Consider the following 22,249-nt stretch of genomic DNA (forward strand, 5'->3'; position numbering starts at 1 on the left):
TCATAATTTTGTACAAGGCTAAGATCTGTGAAGGGTAATATTGTATGAAAGGATTTTTAAAAATTAATTTTGGATAATTGTGTTACTGAAAGAATTTGGTGTAAAAATTGCATCCTGTGTAAGAGGCAAATATTCAGAATAACCAGCTATATAGCATATTATTTTACCTTTTCCAATTTATTTTATATTTTTTTTTGTTGTTAAACTGCCGAAGTTGTGTCACACATTGTGGAAAATAATACATAATTTTTAAAGATTTGTTAACATAAATGCAACAAGGCCAAAAGTCGCTAGACCATTTAAAAATGAAATAACTTTTTTTTTTATTTATTAGTAAATCTTTTGTAAACAGAAAACACATTTCTTGGATATAAATTTATTTAATTTTGAAAATTACATCCTTTAAATAACCAGCATTTTGCTCTTCATTTTAACATGGCTTTTTCTGCAATTTCTTCATGGATGTTGGCTTTGCTGAATGGTTGAAAAATTTTTACAGTACTCTACCTTCTGGAGCTGCTAAACATGGCAGTCACTTGATTTCAGAGTTTCGCAAAATTATCCTCTTCCGAATATCTTTCTTTAGAGTTCAATTGTTGAGTAAATTTTTGGAAATTTTGATCCATTCTCAACTTTCAGATACATAGTACAAATAGCAATATTGCTTGAAATTCAGTACCAGCCGTTAAAATTGTAATGCCATCACGGAAACAGCTGATCGGCATGAATTTGTTCAATAGAACAGAGCATGTTAAGACATAAAAATGATTAACAATGCAAGTGCATATGCTGACAAACCAAAGCATTATTACCATCCACACATTTTTCAGTGAACTCATCTGAATGACTTGGCATGGGATTCAGTGGAAATAGTATTTAACTAGAGAAGGTAAGGATCATTCTTGCACCTACTTTTGCGAGTGATAAGAAAGGCTGCTGATCTAAACAAATTTGATAGAGGGCGGATTTAATGGCCCGAAGACTTGGAACAAGTATCTCCAGAACTGTTAGGTTGTTCACGATCTTCTGTTGTTAGTATTTATACAAAGTAGATAGATTATGGTGAAACCAGCAGCAGATGCCAAGGTATTGGATATCTCTATGTCATCAGAGAAAAAGGACGTCAGAGACTGCCCACTTGGTACAGAAAGTGGCTCAGCTGGCTGCCCAATACAATGCAGGTCCAAGAGCGTAGGTATTTCATAACACACAGTTAATTAAACACTGTTGGATATGGAACTGCACAGCAGATGTCTCACTCGAGTGCCTCTGTTGACCAAACATCATTATCAACTACACCTACAGTGGGCCCAGAAACATTGAGACTGAACAATGGATAAGTGTAAGACAGTTGCCTGGTTGAATGAATCACAATTTCTCGTTCTTCACACTGATGGTGGTGTCTGGAAATGCTGTCTTCCAGGCAAACAGTTGCTCCCTTCTGTACAGCAGGTCATACGCAGGTTGGTGGTGGCAGTTGGTCATACGCAGGTTGGTGGCTTTGGGGAACATTCTCATGGGTGGCTGTTGGATCCATAGTTGTAGGAGAACAGATCATGGAAGCTGTGGACTACCTAAACATAACTGCGAGTCAGTTGCACCCTTGCATGGCATCTCTTATTCCAATTGGAAATGGAATCTTCCAGCAGGAAAATACCTCATGTCACAAGGCTCGAATTGTGTTGGAATGGTTTGAGGAGCATAAGGATGAATTCCAGTTAATGTCCTGGCCACCTAACTCACTGGATCTCAACTCGATAGAGCACATTTGGGATGCCATGGAGCAGCAGTTCAGAGTTCAAACACCATAATATCGGAATATTTCGACTTATGACTGCTGCTTAGACATTTGGTGCAACCTGTCTCCAGTCATCTAACAAGAACTTGTGGCATCCATGCTAAGGTGAGTTGCAGCTGTTTTGGAGAATAAAGGTCGTGTAAAATGTTATTGAGGTAGGTGGTTGTAATGTTTTGACTCTTCAGTATATGCTGGTAGTAAGTATCTGTAAGCCGTGTAGAATCAGTGTAAAAGAGATAATAGTTTTCCAATACTGAAATCTTGTTTCCTCCTTGTTTGATGAGAAGTGCAGAATATGCCTTGCTTGAGAAGATGGAATGTATTGTAATATGTATACAAATTTGTTTTTGGAAGAACATATCATGCTATGAAATAATTGTTAACAATGATGAAATTTTTGTAATAAAATATGGAGCCAGTGGGTCCAAGAAGAATGCATGAAACGACTTGCTGGTTCATAATAACTTTGATGCACCAGTTCTCAAGAGGACAGAGATCTTGTGTGAATATCTCAGTGTGTGTGTAGTTACATCACACACTGCAGTACAGAAAATGCACTTTGTGTCATGTGTTTACATATAAAGTCAGATGTTGTCTTGAGGTTTATGGCATGTTTGCACTGCAGGCTTCATCTACCTTTAATGATATAACATAGGCATCTGCAGCAGCAAATGATACAGTGGATGGTGCACGTGGATGCATGAATAATTTGGCATTGTCTTGTCAAAAAAATCCCACTTCAACTCACTTCAGTATATATATATTTAGGACTTTGAATTGTGAGCAATGCATTACACGCACACTAAAGGCCCGTCCACACGAGTACGCTCGAAACGTGGCTGACGAACGCGCTTTTACGTTACCAGCGTAAAAGCGTCCAAACGAGTACGCTTGTGAAGAGTGCGTTTAACCAATAGAATTATTTTGGGCAAAAATCACGTGACGCTGTAATATAGCGTCAACAGAGCCGTATCTTATTACTTCGCTGTTCTTCTGTATGTTTGCAGCAAGTTGTCCGAATCAGATGATTTTTTTATAGCTGAAACTTTACTATTATGTACAATTATTAAGCAGAGGCAAAACCGCAAAAAACGGCAAGAATGAGCCCAAAAGATTTATTTAGAGCGACCTGTTCAAAGAGTTTTTTTTTTTTTTTTTTTTACTGCCTTGTTTGCGAAACGAATATCTGGAATTATTGCCTTGTTTGCGAAACGAATATCTGGAATTATTAAATTCCTACTATTAGCTCACTCTCTCCCTATATCTTGTTCAAATTTTCAGTACATAAAATGCTTTTTATTCATCCACTCAAGTTCAAATACAATTTTTTAAACTTGTACTGAATGACACTTGATGTTAATACAGCTTTTTCAAATATTAAAATTTTTTAATTTTTAATAAAAAAAATTCTGTTTGTATTTTTATTTATTTATTTATTTATTTTTGTATTTTTAAACTTTTCTTTGTGGACCTAAGTAGGAATTGACTTAATTTTTTTTGGGGGGGGGTACATTACTTGTTTTTTAATTCCTTCAGGCATGAGTATCGACCAGTTTGACAGACTTGCAGATTCTATATCGTATGAAAATTAGGATTTATAAAATTGTTTTGGAATACAGTATATAAAGAGAATTAAATTACTTAATTCTCTTTATATACACCATCCACCATATAATAAAACCAACTTCATATTTTTTTAACTCGCTCTGCCTTGGTCTTTTGTTTTTCTTTTTATTTATTTTTTAATTTAGAATGAGGCTCAAACTTTGGACAGTTTATGAGAAATTATGTGCATGATAAAATATGCAATAAAGTAAAAATAAAGAGAGAATTTATAGGTGATATATGATAAAGAGATGCAGATATATTACTACATAAGGATTTCTATTTGCACTGCACATTTTTAAACTAAATTAAAAACAATAATAATAATGAATAAAATAAGAAATGAAAACAATAATAATAGGTAAAATAAGAATATAATGATTCACGATTAAATATAAGAAACACGTTTCAAAATGAGAAAAGCTAACTGAATATACCGTCTACGGGTGAGGTTCGAACTCGCCACCTTTTCATTCCTCCGCCACCAGAGCAGGGCGCTAACCACTCAGCTATCCGTGATAACAGTGTTTGTGAAAAATAATGTAACAAGTAGAAGTCGCTGCAAAGGTAATTTAATTAAACTTCAATAAATTATTGCTGTATGACACAAGTTGTAACTTTCCTCCAAAATTTCATAATTCTATTTTATTGAATACTCTTTCACAGTCAACTGCTTTATTTTAGAAGTTTTTATATTGCTGAAGTTAGTTTTTGGTGTATTTAATATTGGGACATTTATAGAGCTTTTTATTACACATGATATAGCCAATATTTATAATAATTAAGGAGAATTTTGTAAGACAGAAACTTTGATTTCGTAGAAACTGTAATTTATTTAGGTTCTTATTACTTACGGTGTTACAAATAGGTGAAGCATATGGATATACTGGTCGGATCATTGCTTAATAAGTATACAGTCTTCCCCTTTAATGAGAATTTTAAATGTATACCAATATGTACAGTTTGAGAAATCTGAAGATGCTGATTATTTTATTGCTGTATACAGTTATATTTCTAAGCAAAAACTCATCTCTGTGTGGCTCTGACGCCATATTGAAACAGGTAAGCAAGAAGGTTTTCTGATTATGACACGTGATAAGAACTCGGTTGGCTATTGGCTGTACGCGCGCGTCGCGGGCGAAAAAGCTGAACAGGAGCGTACTCAGTTTTACGTCTTCTGCGTCCTGCGAATTTACGCCGGCGTCAAAAAAGTTACGTCAACTACGCCAAGAGCGTCCTCGTGTGGACGGGCCTTAAGACTTTTGGTTGTCCAATATCTTCAAGAACACCCAAAGATTCATACGAGCAGGACAATGCATGGACATGCACTGTACTTAGAATCTGACACATCCTTTGTTGGCCAGGATATTCATTACATCTTTCTGAAATGAACATGTCTCCTTATGATTTTATTTCCTGTGCCATGTCAAAGATCATCAGCAGGCTCAACAGATTAATTTTTTGGCAATGAATTACCATTGTCTGGATGGCAAGAACTCAATGCCATTAAAAGTGTCTTCAACATACAGTAGCAGTTATTATTATTCTATGTGGCTATATTTGGCACTGATAATAGTTTGTTCTTTTTTTTTAATATGGCTGAAATTTTTATGATTTCATCTCTGTACTAAAAGGAACTTTTAAAATAAATTTAGTTTTGTTATCTTTTGCACTTGCTAGAGTTACAGTTTTAATGATTAGAAATGTGTGTCACGAAGAAAGTAAGCTTAAAATGTAGTAATATCCTTTTGAGAATTAAGGCATTATTTAAATTTTTGTACAATATCTTTTGGAAGCTCAATATCCTATGACAATTTAGCTTGTGCCCAGACTATTAGTGCCATAGGGATTAATAATATCAAGTATCTCATTTAATGTAAATAGAGTAAAAAATTAGTTATTAGTTTACCTTACAAATGGTAAATACAGAGGCTGTTCGCACATTTTTTAGACGATTTTGGCAAGTGGTATAAAAACTCGTTTGCTGCAAAAGAAGTAATTGCAATTGTACTATGTTTTTAAAAGTCAAAATTATCTGTGGCTTAAAAGTTTTGTTTTTATTCAAAATGGCGAATTTAACAAAGCAGTGGTTCGAAGGCTACGTTTATGCTCTTTCCGAAGAGAAAATATGCATACTCTGTTATCCAAAAATGATGAGAGAGTCATGGTTTTGTGATATCTAAAGCATTGATTGGTAATATCATCAACAAGAAAGGAAAAAAAAACGTCAAATTGGAGCCTCAAGTGGGACAAAAATTCCAAACAAGTATCCAAGGAAAAAACGGACATCTTCGACTATTGCAAAGGTATGTTGTTTAATATTAAAAGAAAATCCCTTTAATCAAAGGACAGTTGCAGAATCATTAAAATGCTCGGTCTCCACTGTAAACAAAATGATAAACGTTGATTTAAATCTTAAGAAAGTGAAAAATCGCTATGTGCATCGTCTTCTTCCAAAGCATATCGCTCAACGCAGGACACGCTGCAGAACTCTATATGAGAAACACTTATCCAAAGAAAAATGGAAAACAATTGTCACAATAGATGAAGCATGGGTGTATTTAAATGATTGTAACAAAAAAAAAAAAAAAAAAAAAAACCATTCATTATCATAAAAGGGGAGCAAAAATTTAAGTACATGGTTCAAAGAATCGAACGATTTTCTAAGGAATTCATGATTGTTGCTGGTTTTTCTTATAATGGCAAGTTAAAAATAAAGAGAGTGCAAAAAAATGTTAAGATTAACTCCAAATACTATCAGGAACATATTTTATCACCAATTTTTCTGAAGGAAATACTATCGCTTTACCCACAGTGCCAACAATCTGTGAGACTCCATCAGGACAAGGCTAGCAGTCACACATCAAAATCCACTGTAAATTTCCTAAAAGAAATGGAACAAAAAACTGGTATCAAGACCATACCCTTCACTGATATCCCTACTAAATCTCCCGATGTGTCACCTATTGATTTTTGGGCTTTCGGACTTTGGGCTTCGGTTTGGATGATGCAGTTTTTTACTGCATCATCCAAACGTTGTCCCAAAACCCTGACAGGACTCTGGAAAGCTGTTTGGGAGGAATGGGACAGAATATCTCTTCTGCTACTTCAAAAAGCATTATTATCCTGGAAATTGCGGTGTCGAAAGATAGTTCAGAATAAGGGATGTCAAATAGAACATTTAAAACACAAGAATTTTATGTAATTTAGTTTTGTGAATACAATATACGTCGTCTAAAAAATGTGTGAACAGCCTCTGTATATGCATATTTTTTAATTAGCTGATTGATTCTAATATTGCACATTCTGTCTAGAAGAGAAATAGACTCTTCATCTGTACCTAAGTTGATAGTGGAAATGAAAAGATAGATTTCCCTATTTCATCAACAGAAAAGTTTTTTTTTTTTTTTTTTTTTTTCTTTTTCTGAATATCCAGCTTATTTTGAATATCCTTAGAGATTCTATTTTGTATTTTGTTTGCAGCTTTTGTTAGTTTTTGTCTGAATTCATTCAGTGTTTTTTAAAGAATCCAAATTTGTCCTATTATAGTTTTATGGACACTAAGAGTTGGGGTTTTATTACATTCTTAGTGGGAATCTAAGTAGGACTCTGGTCTTTTTCAATTGAATAAAAGTATAACTGCCAGTTCTTTCAAATTTTCGTATCTCAAAATCTTTATCATTGAATCTTCCAATTTTTTTATTTTTATCTTTTGTTAAGAAAAATATTTCGTAGTAATAAATAAAATTTGTTAAATTAAGAACAAATAAATTGAGCAAATTCCTTTCCACATTTCTAGCGATTTTCAACATATTTTTTCTTATTAAAGTGAATGGTTATTTGTCCTTGGTCTGAATAGCATTAATTTTTTTCCTAAATTATGTTAATTTACTGTAGACATTTATGGAACATTATGAAGATTCAAGCAATGATTAATCAAGTAATATTCATATTTTGTTTCGTCTTAATATATGTTACATTACCAAGTTTAGCTGTGCAATAGTTTGATAAGTAAAAGATTTCTGTCCCAACTCAGGGTTTTTTATTTTGAATAAAAGTGTCACAAAGTTACAAAATAAAATTAACCCAAAGTCATAAGATTTAAAATTTGTAATAAAATATTAATATATTTTGTATACTAATCATGTTATAAATAGTTCAGTAACTCAAATCATGCTTTATAAAATGAATTTAAGTCAATTTGGTGTTTTTTTTTTTTTTTTTTTTTTTTTTATTAAATGGCGGTGTTGTGCAACACAAAATCCTCCTGGAAACTCCTAATTTTTGTGCAAGAACCTCTTGGTTTTCCATTTTCAAGGTTGGCAGCACTGTAAAAGCTATTTGTTTTCAAAATGAAAGAAAGATTTATTTGAAGTATTTTCCATTAGAAACTGTAACATTTACTCATCTATCAGGCAACCAATGGATTGCTTGAAGGAAAAAGTCTGCTTATTTTGAAATAATTCAGTCACTAAGCTAAATTTTGATATTCCATAAAAACTGAAGCTGTCTCAAAAGATTTTTGTGTAGGTAGCCTGAAGAGCATCATCTGGTGTAGGTAGCCTGAAAAGCATCATCTGGTGAATACAGTAGTTGGGGCAAATACATCTAAGCAAAGTGTTCTAGTTTCTTTGACTAATCTTGCAGCATATGGGCAAGAATTGTCATGATGGAAAATTCCTTGCATCTTTTGGCATATTTTAGATACTTTTGTTTCAGTGCATCCTTCAAATTGTTTAACTATTATTTGTAAAATTCATTATTGATTGCCTGACTCATTTGTAACACCTGAAATTTTTTTGGTGGTGCTCCATGCTTTCATGCTCCTTATGTCCATCAAAATCGTTATTTAATTGTTGAAATTATATTTTGCAGGTTGTATTCAATGGAGAGCATGCTCACTATAAATTTCCACCTTGGTATGTTTCTGCTGTGGTGTCCTATGCAGTAAAATTTCTTGCAAAAATCTGGTTTTTGTTTCTTTTTTGATACAAAACTCAATATTTTGTTGAGGTAAAAATGTTAAATAGAAGTCATGTTTTCAAATTTGGCACCAGATTGTACTTACCTCCAAAGTGTACCTAGATTCAGATACATGCCGTTAGTTCTACTAATAACATATATTATAAAAGTTCAGAATCATATTTATATACCCAATACCATCTCACAGAGAAAGTAATTAATAAGAATTTCAACAAGTAAAAGTATTAAAAAAATAATAATAATAAAAAGATTCTATACCAGCTACATAACATATGACATTGAAAATAGCTTGTATTAATTCTAACAAAGCTGCAGATGGTCATAAAAATCTGTTGGGTATACTATAAATTAAATGTATTTTAAATTGGGTATTTATGCATTATCCTGTTGAATGTGAAATTAGAAATTATCATCAAGCAGTGTGGTTTAACATCAATTGTGGATAAGCAGGAAGTAACAACATACTCATAATATTTCAGTTTTATGTAATGTAACTCTAATTGATTCTCGATAAGCAATGTTTTGTTTTGGGGAACAAGGCTATAAATTAATGGTTATTGCTATATTTTTATTTATTTTATTTACTTTTTCGCATTTTGGAAAAAAAATTAAAATTTGAGACCTGTCTTCTACAGAACAGCAATTTATTTTCATTTCATTTTTTTTTCTTTTCATCAAAAAAGTGGATATTAATCGACATGATATGGTCATGCTCATTTGACCAACAAAACAGTAATACATTGGAACATTCACCTGTTGGTAATTTGTACTTATAGCCTACTAAACAATTGTCATTGTTTGTCATTTGTTTCATGATAAACAGAGGGCCTAACAAAATAATAGAATTCAATGAAAGTTTTTTTATGAGGTGAAAATATGGAGCTGGTCAAATACTGATTGTTTATTAAACGAAGAGGTTGATTGGTTGGTTTAGTTGTGGCAAAGCATGCTAAAGCTATCTGCCTACGAGAAGGGTTGCCTTTGTGGGAGATCTCTCTAAAAGAAGCTGGCTCATATTAATACATGGAACAAATCTCGAAAATTCCATGCAACCAGCCCATTTGCCTGGAAATGAAAAAAGATAAAATTAACTAATGTTCAGCAATGTTACTGCTCAGCTGCTATTAAATATAGAAGTGTCAGTCCCTTCAGAATTGTGCAGAAACAATTGTTGCAAGGTTTGATGACAGTCAACTATTACAGGCAATGGACAATATATATAAGCATCTTAAGACAACTTCTTAAAGTATGTATGTGTGTATATATATGAAATAATAGCAAGGAAAAGAGGGAGCACTGTTGATGCATACGTAGATCCATATTGAAGAGGAAGAATTCTGATTGCGTAGTATGCTAATAATAATGACTTAGTAATATCTAAAAAACTTGGCAGTTGAGGCAGTTTTAATTCCATTTTTATTTGCAACTGACTTTTGTGTCCACAGTTTGCTTCGCATTCTAGCCTTGCCTTTTTACAGAATATTTACATTTTTTATATTATTGCAATAGGAAGCAGCATAGCGAAATTGCATCCAAACAGAGCAGAGACAGCAGCTGAAATCCGTAGTTATGCAAGATGGAAGCACACAAAGAGAAAGGTTTTGGTTTGAGTTTTAAAAGTTTCAGTTTCCAATTATTACATCGTCAGTGCTGCACAGACCATGCAAAATGGAATGATTTAGAAATGATGCAATTGAAAGAAGTTATTATGATTTTTAGAACTGAGAGGGAGAGTAAAAGGGAATTAGGGGTTTATATTATAATCTTGATTCACATATTTTTATCTTATATATATATATATTTGAGATGTAGATGAGACCAAATCTGTCTTTAGTCATGTCCGAGAAGACTGTTACTTAGATGACAACTGGTGTGAAAATTACAACTAGCTTGACAGTTAAAACATTTTTATTTTTGCGCAGGAATAACTATTCAGAAATACATTTTCTCTTAAAACTGGTTCAACACTAGGGATGGTAAAGGTTCCCTGCAATTTTGATATATGCAGGTTGCATTTCAGATGGTAAAGAAAGAAGGTGAAGTGAGAGGTGTGGTTTTTTTTTTTTCAAGCAGCAGCAGAGGAGAAAAAGCAATGTTTGCACTTTGGTGCTATTTATAGCCGGAAAGTCATTGTGTTAATCCTGAGCTGCAATTAGGTTAAAGATGTCACGGTGCAGAGAAATTGCAGGGAAAGAGTGATGTAACATGTGGCATGGCGATGAAAAATGGTGCAGAATGTATCTTTGAAATGGAAGTATTTAATTAAAATTTATCAATTTGAAGATCTGTAGCCAGTTAATTCCAACTAAGTGTAATAATTTTGTTTCATATTTTATGTTTTACATATGCTCTTTTAAAGAGAAAAAATAGCTTGGCAAGAGAAAAGCCTTTCAAGAAGAAAGCAGTGTGTTAGCAAAGGAAGAGAAATTTTGGAGAATATTTACAATTGTAATGAGAAAGCAAATCAAGTGCTTCAGGGACATAGAGTTAAGATTTTTATTATGCTCTATCATTTGTTTCATGAACTTTTCTCATATTCAAATGTAAAAAGAACATATAGAAATATAATTTAGGAATAAAAGAAAAAATATTGTACAATAATAAAGCAAACTTTAGAAGCAATGAACATCAAGAATTTTGATTGTGTAGAATGTTGATCTATGTTGAAAGGCAAACTTGGCAGCCCAGGCAAATTCAACAGTCATCATGTAAGATTTTATACATTTAGTAAATGCGAAACTTCTTCAAAGCGTTAACAGGAAGTTCTCTATTTCTTTTTTTTTTAAATGGCTGATTGATGGAACTCAGCTTACATATTTTGCATCTCAGAAGCACAAAGTAGAATTTATATTGGATTTATGCATAGTATTCTCTTAAAAAATGATTTTTTTATTATATAAAATTGGACTATTTCTGAAATGACGCCCTGTTTCCCCATATTTTAATTCTGTGGTTGAAATTATACAAAGGGCATTACGCATAGTATTAGAATGTTTTTTTTAAATTTTGTTTACAATTATAATAAATAAATATGCATAAAATAAATACGAGTTTATTTATTTATTTATTTTTTTTTTTATTTCTATTTAGGATGAAACTTGAAGAGAAAAAGAAAAAAGAAGAAATGAGACTAAAGCGGGAAGAAGAACTGAAAAAAGCAGAAGAGGAAAAAAGGAAAGCTAAGCTAGAAAAAGTAAGACATAGCTGAAATGTTTGTATGTCATTTAAACTTTTTGTAAAATTTAATATAAAATAGTTTTCTATAGAACAAAGTATGAGATCTGGATGTCCAATATCCGGGGTGATCTAAAATCAAGGCCTTAAAGCCACCAAGGTTTCTAAAAATTTATTATTATTTGTATTCTTTACGAATATGTTGAATGGCAACAATTGTTATTAAGTAAATATGCTTTCGTTTTTGCGTAATGTTTAAAATGCAGTATTCTCAGCTTATTTTGATGTTGTTTATGTTATCAGTGCTAATTTAAGGCTACATTTTAACTGAATAAGTAATTGTTTCATTCATCTGGAGAAGTTGTAGTTCTTTTGAGTGATTTGAAAGGCATCCGTAACTTTTTGTTTGCAGTTGTTATTATTATTATTATTATTATTATTAATATTTTTGTATGCTTTACGCATGCACATTTGATTCCTTTCCCCGCACATAATACAGATATAGAGAGTTCTTATTGTTAATTTCACTTTGGCACTAAATACCTCGTTATTGAAGAAACAATCAATTAAGCATAAATTTAGGTACTATTTGGTTTTGAGGGCCGTAAAATAATTGCGGCAACTCTAACACAAGAAAGGAAGTATAATAGTAAATAACTATCTAAGGTTGATGTTTTAATTTAGATGAAATGTTAATTTTGTATACTACTTTTTTATTATTATAATTTATATAAAAAAGGCTAAACATGACTGAATGGAAGCATAAGAGTAAATAACTATTTCAGATCATTATTATAATTTATATAAAAATTGCTAAACATAACTGAATGGATGTCTGCATTGCTATTTCGTTACCGAGTTATCGCTAAAGCATAATTTCATCTTGTTGGTTGTTAGACATAATTTTCTATAATGAATGATGCCATTTCTATGAAAAAATTCTCAGTAAAGTGCAGAATCACCCACTTATTTGTTTGCCGCTTTTTACAAGGGTAAAAGCAATTGGATTTTTGTCAATTTTCTTTTACTTTTTAAGTGAAAATAGGTCGATGTGTACATAGATAAAGTGAAGGGTGTGCGCAGTGTCATTTTTGTGCAATTCTGGGATTTTTTTTTCAAGTGAAAATAGGCCGATGTGTACATGGATACCGAGTATGTGCAATTCTTAAAAACGTGTCAAGCAGTGGGTGATTCTGCACTTTACTCAAAATTCTATTGCAGACTTTTCATCATGGGCAATTCCCAAATTGTTAAATCCATAGGATATCAAAAAAGAATTTAAAAATTAAACTAGTATTTCAATGGTGTCTCAAGAAATATAGAACTATATAAACTTACGCAATCTGAAATCAGCCCGTACGCTAGATTTGGCGTGCTGTTAAATGGGCGCGTATGATCAATAATTTGACTCTGCAGCTGCATATCTGCTTGACATACATCTCAAGCCAAAACATTCTACATAGATACATCATTGATTTACACCTACTAATATTTTATATTCCTGACGCCAACCTGTCAAATCATTATTATTTATTATATTTTGCTTTCATCGCTGCATTAGTAATTGAATAATTACAAATTTCTGTTTGTAATTACAGATTTAAGTTAAATGCACTAAGAGATGCTGACAAAGAAAAATTTAACAAAAGTTTCTTTCCATATGTATCAATAGATTTTGTTAATGATACTCACAGGCCAAAAGATTACATTTAGTGCTATTAGAATTAAGAATAACTGATTTGTTATTTACATAAACCCAGAACCAGCGCCAAGACTCGTATGGCCACACTGGGCAGCAGAATTTAGGACCCAGAGAGATTGCACCAGGTGATAAGATATCTAGAGCCGGCTTTATAAGTCTTGATTGGTTTTGTTTGGTTTATTTAATTATGGCAAAGCACACTAGGGCTATCTGCCTAAGGGGAGGGATGCCTTCGTAGAGGACTTTCTAAGGGGAACTGGCTCGTATGCACGTTACACATGGGGAAAACCACGGAAACACCCATGCAGCCAGCCCGTTCGCAGATTCAAAACTCGGACCGAACTACCAGTGTTCAGCGACTTTACCGCTCAGCCGCTGGTGCGCCTTATAAGTCTTGAGTACATATGGGAATTTATTTATTCAGGACTCAGATAAGCCTTAAGCATGTGCAAGAAACAGACGTAACTATAATAAATAACTAAATTAATGCAATTCAAGCTTAATTATTGTCTCAGTGCGAAATAGAAGCAAGATAAAATTTAGCGGAGGAACTTGTTTTTAGTCTTTAATCTCATACACAGCCAAATATGTATAGTGAGCGATAGCTAAATTTTATGATGATAGCCGCGAATTTTAAAGGCCTCGGATATTCCAATTAACAGATTTTGTAAAGAAATGTGGAGAAGTGGTGATAAATGAAGATGATATAAAAGAAGTTTTTCATTTTGATGACAGTACTCCTCAATCATCAATCAGTTAACGGACGGCGAAATATGTAGTATAATTCTAGATCCAGAAAATACTGCTACCGATAGTGAAGAAGTTGACAGAGAAGTTGCTAAAAATGAAAAAATTTTGTTTGACATGTTAGTCAGAATTTTTGATACAGCAATTACAGGACTTGAATAATGTAACTGAACAAGAAATTCTGTCTGTCAATAGAATTAAAGGGAAAGTATTAGCACAAAAAAGGAAACTACTTAAACAATTTACATTGAAAGAAACGTTTAATAAAGTAAGCAAATAAATATTGAGTTCTTTTTTTTTGAGGGGGGGGGTAAATTTTTATACCCTTTAGATCATAAATGCTTCATTATTTCATAAATCACAATTTCATATTTTGAATTTTATAATTTCTACATGTCATCTTACTAGATTTAAACTAATGATCTAATATCCGGAAAAATCCCAAATCTGGAATACCGAAAGCCCCAACGAGTCCAGATCTCTGACTTTGTACTGTATATTGTGCATCTGCCAACTTTTATGAATTTTTCATAATTTTTATATAAAAACTCTTTTAAGTTTTATGATCTTTTATATGCACAATTCGTTATTTCTGTAGCAATTTTTTTGTGAAGGTGCTAAAAAATTATGTCAATTTGTCTCCAAATCTATATTTAAAATATGTAACTTTTGGCAGACTTTCAGATTAGTGTTTGAATTCATTCTTCCTCTTTATTGCATCAAAAATAAGCTCCTCGAATTTTAGAATATGAATTTTTCTGTTGTATATCTTTAAATTTGTTGATTTGTCAACATTTTGATGATTTTTAGATCATTTTTTCATGAAAAATTTTGATTTAGAAGGTTTTCAAATTTCATGACTGTTTTTACAGTCAATAAAGTAATAAGTAGTGACTGTTTTTATAGTCAATTACGTGATAAATGACTGTTTTTCATGACTGTTTTTATAGTCAATAAAGTGATAAATGACTGTTTTTCATGACTGTTTTTATAGTCAATAAAGTGATAAATAATAAAGTTTAATTTAAATAAAGTGATAAGTATTTTAAAGCACAATCTTCAAATTACTTTTTAACAGAGCTATTGTTTTTAAAATCAATTTCATACATTCAATTTTGCTTTTATTATTGTGTGTTAGTCCCTTAGAATTACAAACTAGTAATAAAAATGGAGTAATTTTAAAGTATCAGCTTCCCCCCCCCCCACTGTATGCTTTTTTCTTAGATTTTTTCCAAAATGTTTCTGGTTTATAAAAATAAACTGGCAGGTATGATATTTATTTGCATCACTGAATTTTCTTTTTCTTCAAAGTTTGTTTTGCAACAAAAGAGGAATGAGAGTTGTCTTACAGATGCCATTGACGTAAGGCACATCTTGTTTCCAGGAAGTTTTTTCTTTCCCTTATAAAAAAATATTGCTGTGACATTGTTTTTATATACTAATTTAAAACCTTGTTATAACGTAAAATTCACTTATTAAGTTTTAAAATAGATCTAAAAAGACAACGTCTCTCAATGTTTTCCATCACGCGAGTTTGGCAGCACTGGATGCACGGCAGATGTCTATACAGTAGTCTAATTCATCCCAAGCTTTTGCAAGCCAGGTTCCAGATGGCCAGTCCATCATTGAGGAATGCGATTGTTAAAGAATTCTTGAACATCCAAGCTTCAGCAGTTGGTGGTTGTGGCTTGTCATGCTGGAAAGTAAGGTTATCCAAATCAGTTTCTAACTGTGGTAAAAACTAGATTTCAGGCATAACAAGATATGTGATTCTTATAAATATGGCCTTGTGGCCTTCTTGAAAAAAAAAAGGGACATACACTTTTCCCAAGAAGTGCAAAAAAACATGAAGTTCTAGCAAATCTTTTTCATGCTGTGCAGTTTGATGTAGCCGCTCCATACTCTACATTCTAAGACTGTGGTGGTTGATCTTGTCACTTAGATAAAAAGTAGCCTCTTCACTAAACATGAAGCATAAAGAATAAAGTCACAAAATTCCACGTGTCTTTCTTTGTCACCTACATGAAGAGCTTGCAGCAATTGAATCCTGTATGGTTTAATAGACAAATGCCCTCACAAAGCACGTCAGACAGATGTTGTAGGAATGTGAAGTTCCGTACTGGTATGGCAAGTGGATTTTTGTGGACTATGTGCAAAATTCAGTTGGATACTCTCCACATTTTCGTCTAACATGTGCAAATGACCAGGTGATTTCCTTTTACACAGATGACTCATATCTTGGAATTGTTTGTACTGTTACGAATTTAGTATTTTGATAGCTAATCTAGGTAGAATTATAATTGTTTTATTTCCCTGTTCAATGCAGCATGAGACATATTTTAAGAGAAAGCTATGCCAGAAAAGTAAAAATATAGGAGCACGTGCATTTAACATTGAATAAATGGATATCTCTTTTATTTGTATTGAAATTAAATAAATGTAATTGACTACTTTGTAGCTGTAACCTTAATTATACTCTTTTGCTTTCCAGAAATCTCAAGATGCAAAGAAATTATCAGAAATTTCTCGCGACCGATTAAAAGCTATAAAAAGCTAGAGAGAGAACATCTCAACTCAATTGCTTAGTTACTCAGTTGTTAATGTGATTTGTTTACTTCCACGTGACCTGCAAATTAGCTTTATCTTTCTCTTTGAACTGTTCTGTGTTTTAACATTTTTAGTAGTTTAAAGTATAGCTGCTAGTTGTATTGCGTTCTACTGATTATTACTGCCTGATATTGTGAACAATTATTATAACTACTGATTATTACTGCCTGATATTGTGAACAATTGTACAGAATCTCTGGGGATAATTTCAGCATTTTCTATATTTCTTGTGATGAGAATAAGTCTTATTTACCTTTTATCGTACTTCTGCATTCAATCTATTATGAACCTGCATGCACTCAACAATACCATCGCCGAATGCTCTGATCAGTAGGTTCTCGAACCCAGAGTACTGTTAACAGAAATCACGTTGAAGAGTTGCTATGGAGTCATAGTTCATGAAGTGTAGAATACGAAATGATTTCTGTTGCAAATCCGCAATGTTTAAGAGGTGAATGCTACAGATGCTGAGGGGGGGGGCAAGGAAGAGCATTAGCGTTACCTGTCACCAACTGCATGAAACTTAAGATTTCCCTCTTTAAATCGATACATTATTCAATCAAAATGGATTAAAAGCGTAATAGTTATGATTTTTCAAAAATCAGATGGTTCTTTTTGAAGCACCTTATATTGTATACATGTAATATTTATGTTTAAATGTGTGTATATAGGGATACATATTATAAAAAACAGAAATGTCTTTCCAAAACAGGTAAGACAAAAAGAACACTGGAAAACTTGAAGGTGATGGCAATTATAATATTGCATTAAATCAAGTATTCAATACATTGTCAATGTGGGATACAACAGATATAGCACTTGTTGATGAGATTTTCAGATTCTAGGCAGTGTATCTAATGCTATTTAATGCAGTATTAGCTGCAGGAAAAGAATTTATTTAAATGATTTTTTAACACATTTATTATCCTACTAAGCCTAATGCTCAAAGTATCTACCTATAATACTTAATCTAATGTTAAGGAGAGTAGAGTGTAGGGAAAGAGAAGACGGAAATCATCTATTAACTTTATTGTTATTTGTATTGACCAGGTCGCTACATTTACAATTTTAATGTCTTTGTCAAGATTTTATCATTTGAGCTGGTTAATGGAATAAGCTTGAAATGCAACAGTATGTATAACTGTTTAGATCAAACATGTTTTTCTAATTTTTTTTTTTTTTTTTTTTTTTTTTTTTTTTTTTTTTTTGTAGACAACTGAAATATTGTGAATGAGTGCGATAAATTTCCTTTATGTTTCATAATTTAACTTATACTTTTCTTCAATCATTACATAAATAAATGCTAACGGTATTTCCCCCCTTTTTAGCCTTTCTTTGTAAAAGCCAAAATCAGCATCAGATTTCTTTTGTTAATTGAGAAAAGTAGTAATTCAGATCTTCAGTAAAAATAAAGTGGCATAAAGGGAATTGTGGGAAGTAAAAAGATACCTATATCATGGGAAAATTACTTAAAAACACTGAAAGATCTTGAAAAATTATTAGGAAAATTTTTCGTCTAGAATTGGGAGAGAGATTTTCTATTTCAACTTTCATTGCTTTTCTTTTTTAGGTATTTGAAGAATACTCATACAAAATTCAAGTGGATCATGAAAATTATTTTTAACTTTCAAGTAGAGGCATGAAAACTTATTTCTTAAATTTGCTTATATTAAGTTGAATTTTTATACATAAATGTTAATTAAGTTAAAAATATAATTTAAATATGAAATAATCTGCAGTAGTTGGAAGCAAGTTTATTACTAGTAATGGAAAAGCCTCTGGATTATTCCAAGATTTGACAAACAGAAAATATTGCAGTGCAAATATACACATTTTGTAGAATTTTTCAGAAAAAGGTGAACATTTTGCTGAGCTAGAAAAAATTAAAAACTTGGTTTACCTACATTTGCATAGAAACAAGTGGGAAGTCTGTGAATGTTCAAACTATGTGTATGTATACTCAGACTGAATTAGCTCAATTTAGAATACATACTAAAAATGGAATATGGTCCGTTATTGCAGCTTATATGGTTACTTCCATTACTTTCAAGTCTTTTGACTTAATTATCTTTGTCACATTTGTTTTATACAGTCAAAAGTCTTTAATCCGCACGTCCATAATCCAGAATGATCTATAATCCGGACCTCAAAGCTAAAAACTTTCTGCGCATGCACATGAAACCTTTACGCATGCGTGTTTAATGTGTAACGGACGGTATAAGCTAAGCTAAAATTATCTAATTATCTATTTCAGTTAATGTTGCAGATTGCGTTGTTCCTTAATCTTCTAATTGGATCCGGCTTATTATTTTTTGCAGACTGTTAGAGCAATTTTATAAAAATAAGCTTGAACTTTCGATTATGTCAAAAAGAATTTCCCATTCTGGAGCTGCCAAAGGATCTACAAAGCGAAAGCATGTTTTGATGTCCATCAAACAAAAAGTGGAATTGCTGCCAAAAATATATAAAGGTTGTTTCTCTAACCATTCTGAAATCTGTTTATCAATTTCACGCTGCTCTGCGGTGGGGGGGGGTCGTCGCGGCTCGCAATGAACTGGAAGTTGATCTGTCAGCACTATCCTTATCTTTCAGGGCAGATGTTTTTATTTTATTTGGCTTATAATTCCTTACTAAATGTAGTATTTCATCTCGATGTACTCCGTCTTTGATATGATTTAAATCAAATTCCTCGTCATTATAAATATCACGAATACACATAAAATAGTTTTCTGGTTGCAATTTTCTAATTTTGACTATGCGTAATGTATGCTTTACGCATGCGCACATTGAAAGAAATGTTTAATAAAAGTAAACAAATAAATATTAAGCTTTTTTTTTTGATACGCTTTAGATCATAATTGCTCTTTGTTTTATAAATTACGGTTTCATATTTTTAATTTTATAATTTTTGCATGCCATCTTACCAGATTTAAACTGATGATCTATAATCCGGAAAAACCGATAAACCGGAATGGCCGAAGTTCCAACCAGTCCGGATTAAAGACTTTTGACTGTATTAAAATGTTTAAAATTGAGAAATGCATGCTATACACACATAATATGTCCCATCAGCAGAAATTGTTGAACTAATTTATTTGTTTGCTTTGTATGACCTCAAATGTGAGCTAGCTCATTTATGATCATCAAAGGATTGAGATTTAACATTTTATATTTTTCTTAACATAACTTTTAAATATTTTTCTTAACATAACTTTTAAATATTTTTCTTAACATAACTTTTAAATATTTATGTTTCAAGTACCATGATGTTTTTATTTCTCATTAACATATTATTTATTTCTCATTAACATATTATTTATTTCTTGTGAAAAAATTATTATTTTTGTGTATAAGATGAGATATGTTATTTTTTCATTTGTTTTGAATACTATGATTTAATTCTTAATCAAATTTAGGAACAAAAGGAAAAGGAGAAAAATGAACGAGCTAAAGCTGTTTTTGCAAAATTTTTTTTGAAAGGAGACAGCCATTCTTCTCCGCCAGTTTCTCAGGTAAAATATACATATAATTCAGAAGCATAGCTTGTTGAAAATTCTTCGGCTGTTTCTTGAAAAAAGAAGGAATTTTCAACAAGTTTTTATATTAATTATATTATATAATTTTATTGAATTGTTTAGTTTTGTTTCAGTTTTGATATACATACTTGCAATATTTGTACGGTCCTTAAGAGTCCTTAAAATTCCTTGAGTTTTTGAAATCTATTTTTTGTCCTTAAAAGTCCTTAATTTTGGCCAAAATTGGCAGAAGGTCCTTAATTTTAATCATCTGAAATTTCTGTTTGTTCTCTCATTTTGAGTGTGAATTAGCATTTTGGAGAAATATTTTTGGTGATATGGTTATCTTTTGAATGTGTGAATGCATTCATGGGTTTGGACTATTTAACTTTTACCAGATAACCCTCATAAGTATGTTGACCAGATAACCCTCATAAGTATGTTGTGAAGAGGTTGACAGTTTAGGAGATAAAACATGCAGAAACTAGTGAGAATTTTGATTTTAATAGGGTTCTTTTAACAAATATTGTTAAAATATAAATAAAATTTAATAGCGGCCATGTAAATTCATAATGACTAAGGTTATCTAATAACTAATTTTATTACTGATAACTAACTGCTTACCCTTAAAAATTATCTCTGCATATTAAAGTGAGTTATTGCCTTTCATTAAACCTTACCGTGGACACAAGATAAAACACAGAAATGTAAAAATTCATGTAAAACTTATTCTTCACATCTAGTGAGACTTAATGCAAAACAACTTATCACCTTTGGTGCTTTAGTGGATTATTAGAATCTTAAAGTATATTAACTGAGTTACAAACCCCGGAACTCAATACGAAGCTACGACACTAACTGTATCAGAAAGAGCCCATCTAACTTTCAAAACCTGCCAGCCGTGCTTACATCACGCCTTACAGGTTTGTTCTGATAATCAGGTCTCTATCTAGGCAAGCAGGATTGGTGACAACAGCCAGTCTTGTTTTGAATCATGCTGATTATGATTTTACTTCTTATTTTAACCTATGCTGCTTGACTTAAAATCTGCTATTTACTACACCTTTAGACTGAGCAAATATGTGACAATTAATTTAGAAGTCAACAATCTTAATAAATCTAACTGTTAGTAAAACCTAAATAAAATGTCACTTATCTTCTTTCAAATATGTCCAATTATTATAAGTATAAAATATTTAATGCTACTTGATGAATTTTGTAAAGTTTATTTTATTCTCAAAGTTAATAGTTATGTTTAATAATAATTTATCCTACTTACGGATCTATTTTATTTTTAAGATAGTACAAAAGTGAAGTTCAGGCATAGATAATATTTTTAATTGAATTTATTCAGTTCTCATTTGCTCATAGGTCCTTAATTTTTTCCATTAATGGCTCTTAAAAGTACTTCATTTCCGTGTGCAGAAACGTGTACGAAACTTCCTGTTAACCCTTTTTTTTTATTAAATTATTCTCTTGAATGTTTAATTAATTTTGCAGCATATACTATGCAACTTTAATGATTTGTAATCTTAATTTGAAATTTCTAAACTTTTGCTTAGATATGTATAAATAATGTTGTAGCTTTGGCAGAAAATGAAACCAGTTCAGTTATCAGTCATGACAAAATGTCATAGAGAGATGTAACTCACACATAAATAAGAAAGCTTGAAGATGCTGCATAGGTAGAAAGGTGGAGTTGCAGACAATGTGCTGAGTTCAATACATAATTTTATTATCAGCCAAAACAATTCTTGAAACACAATGTATGCTTCATGCATGATTACAGGTGCAGTAGCCATCCCACATTTTGCATACACATTTATATTTTAGAACAATGAAAGAATGCAATTATGCAAAGAGATGTTATATAGCAAGCAAGCTTAAGTGGCAAATTTTTTATTGGTTATTCTGACTATTTCAGTCTTTTTTTTAATTCTTTATATAGGTTTTGAGCTATTTATTATTATTACCTTTTATGAGAGCGTTGCAATAAAATTCTGACTTTCGGTGATATATATGTAAGTTTTAATTTCAAAACGATAGAGTATGAATATTGCATTGTTAAATGCTTTTATTTTACTGATAAGAATTAGGTAAAAGTAATAAAGGTTAAGT

General features: G+C 31.7%; 1 protein-coding gene across 2 annotated transcripts in view; it reads left to right on the plus strand.

Annotated features, from left to right (window-relative positions):
• The window catches only part of LOC118189822 (uncharacterized), a 96,309-nt gene that overhangs the window by 36,980 nt on the left and 37,080 nt on the right, over positions 1-22,249 (plus strand). For both annotated transcript variants that reach the window (XM_085818650.1, XM_085818651.1), the window contains exons 6-7: positions 11,477-11,579; positions 20,033-20,128. In XM_085818650.1, the coding sequence (XP_085674776.1) occupies positions 11,477-11,579; positions 20,033-20,128 (199 nt within the window). The remainder of the gene's footprint in view (positions 1-11,476; positions 11,580-20,032; positions 20,129-22,249) is intronic.

The sequence above is a fragment of the Stegodyphus dumicola genome, chromosome 6, assembly GCF_044657685.1.
Source record: "Stegodyphus dumicola isolate Sdum_Otavi_A_Nest chromosome 6, ASM4465768v1".
NCBI lineage: Eukaryota > Metazoa > Arthropoda > Arachnida > Araneae > Eresidae > Stegodyphus > Stegodyphus dumicola.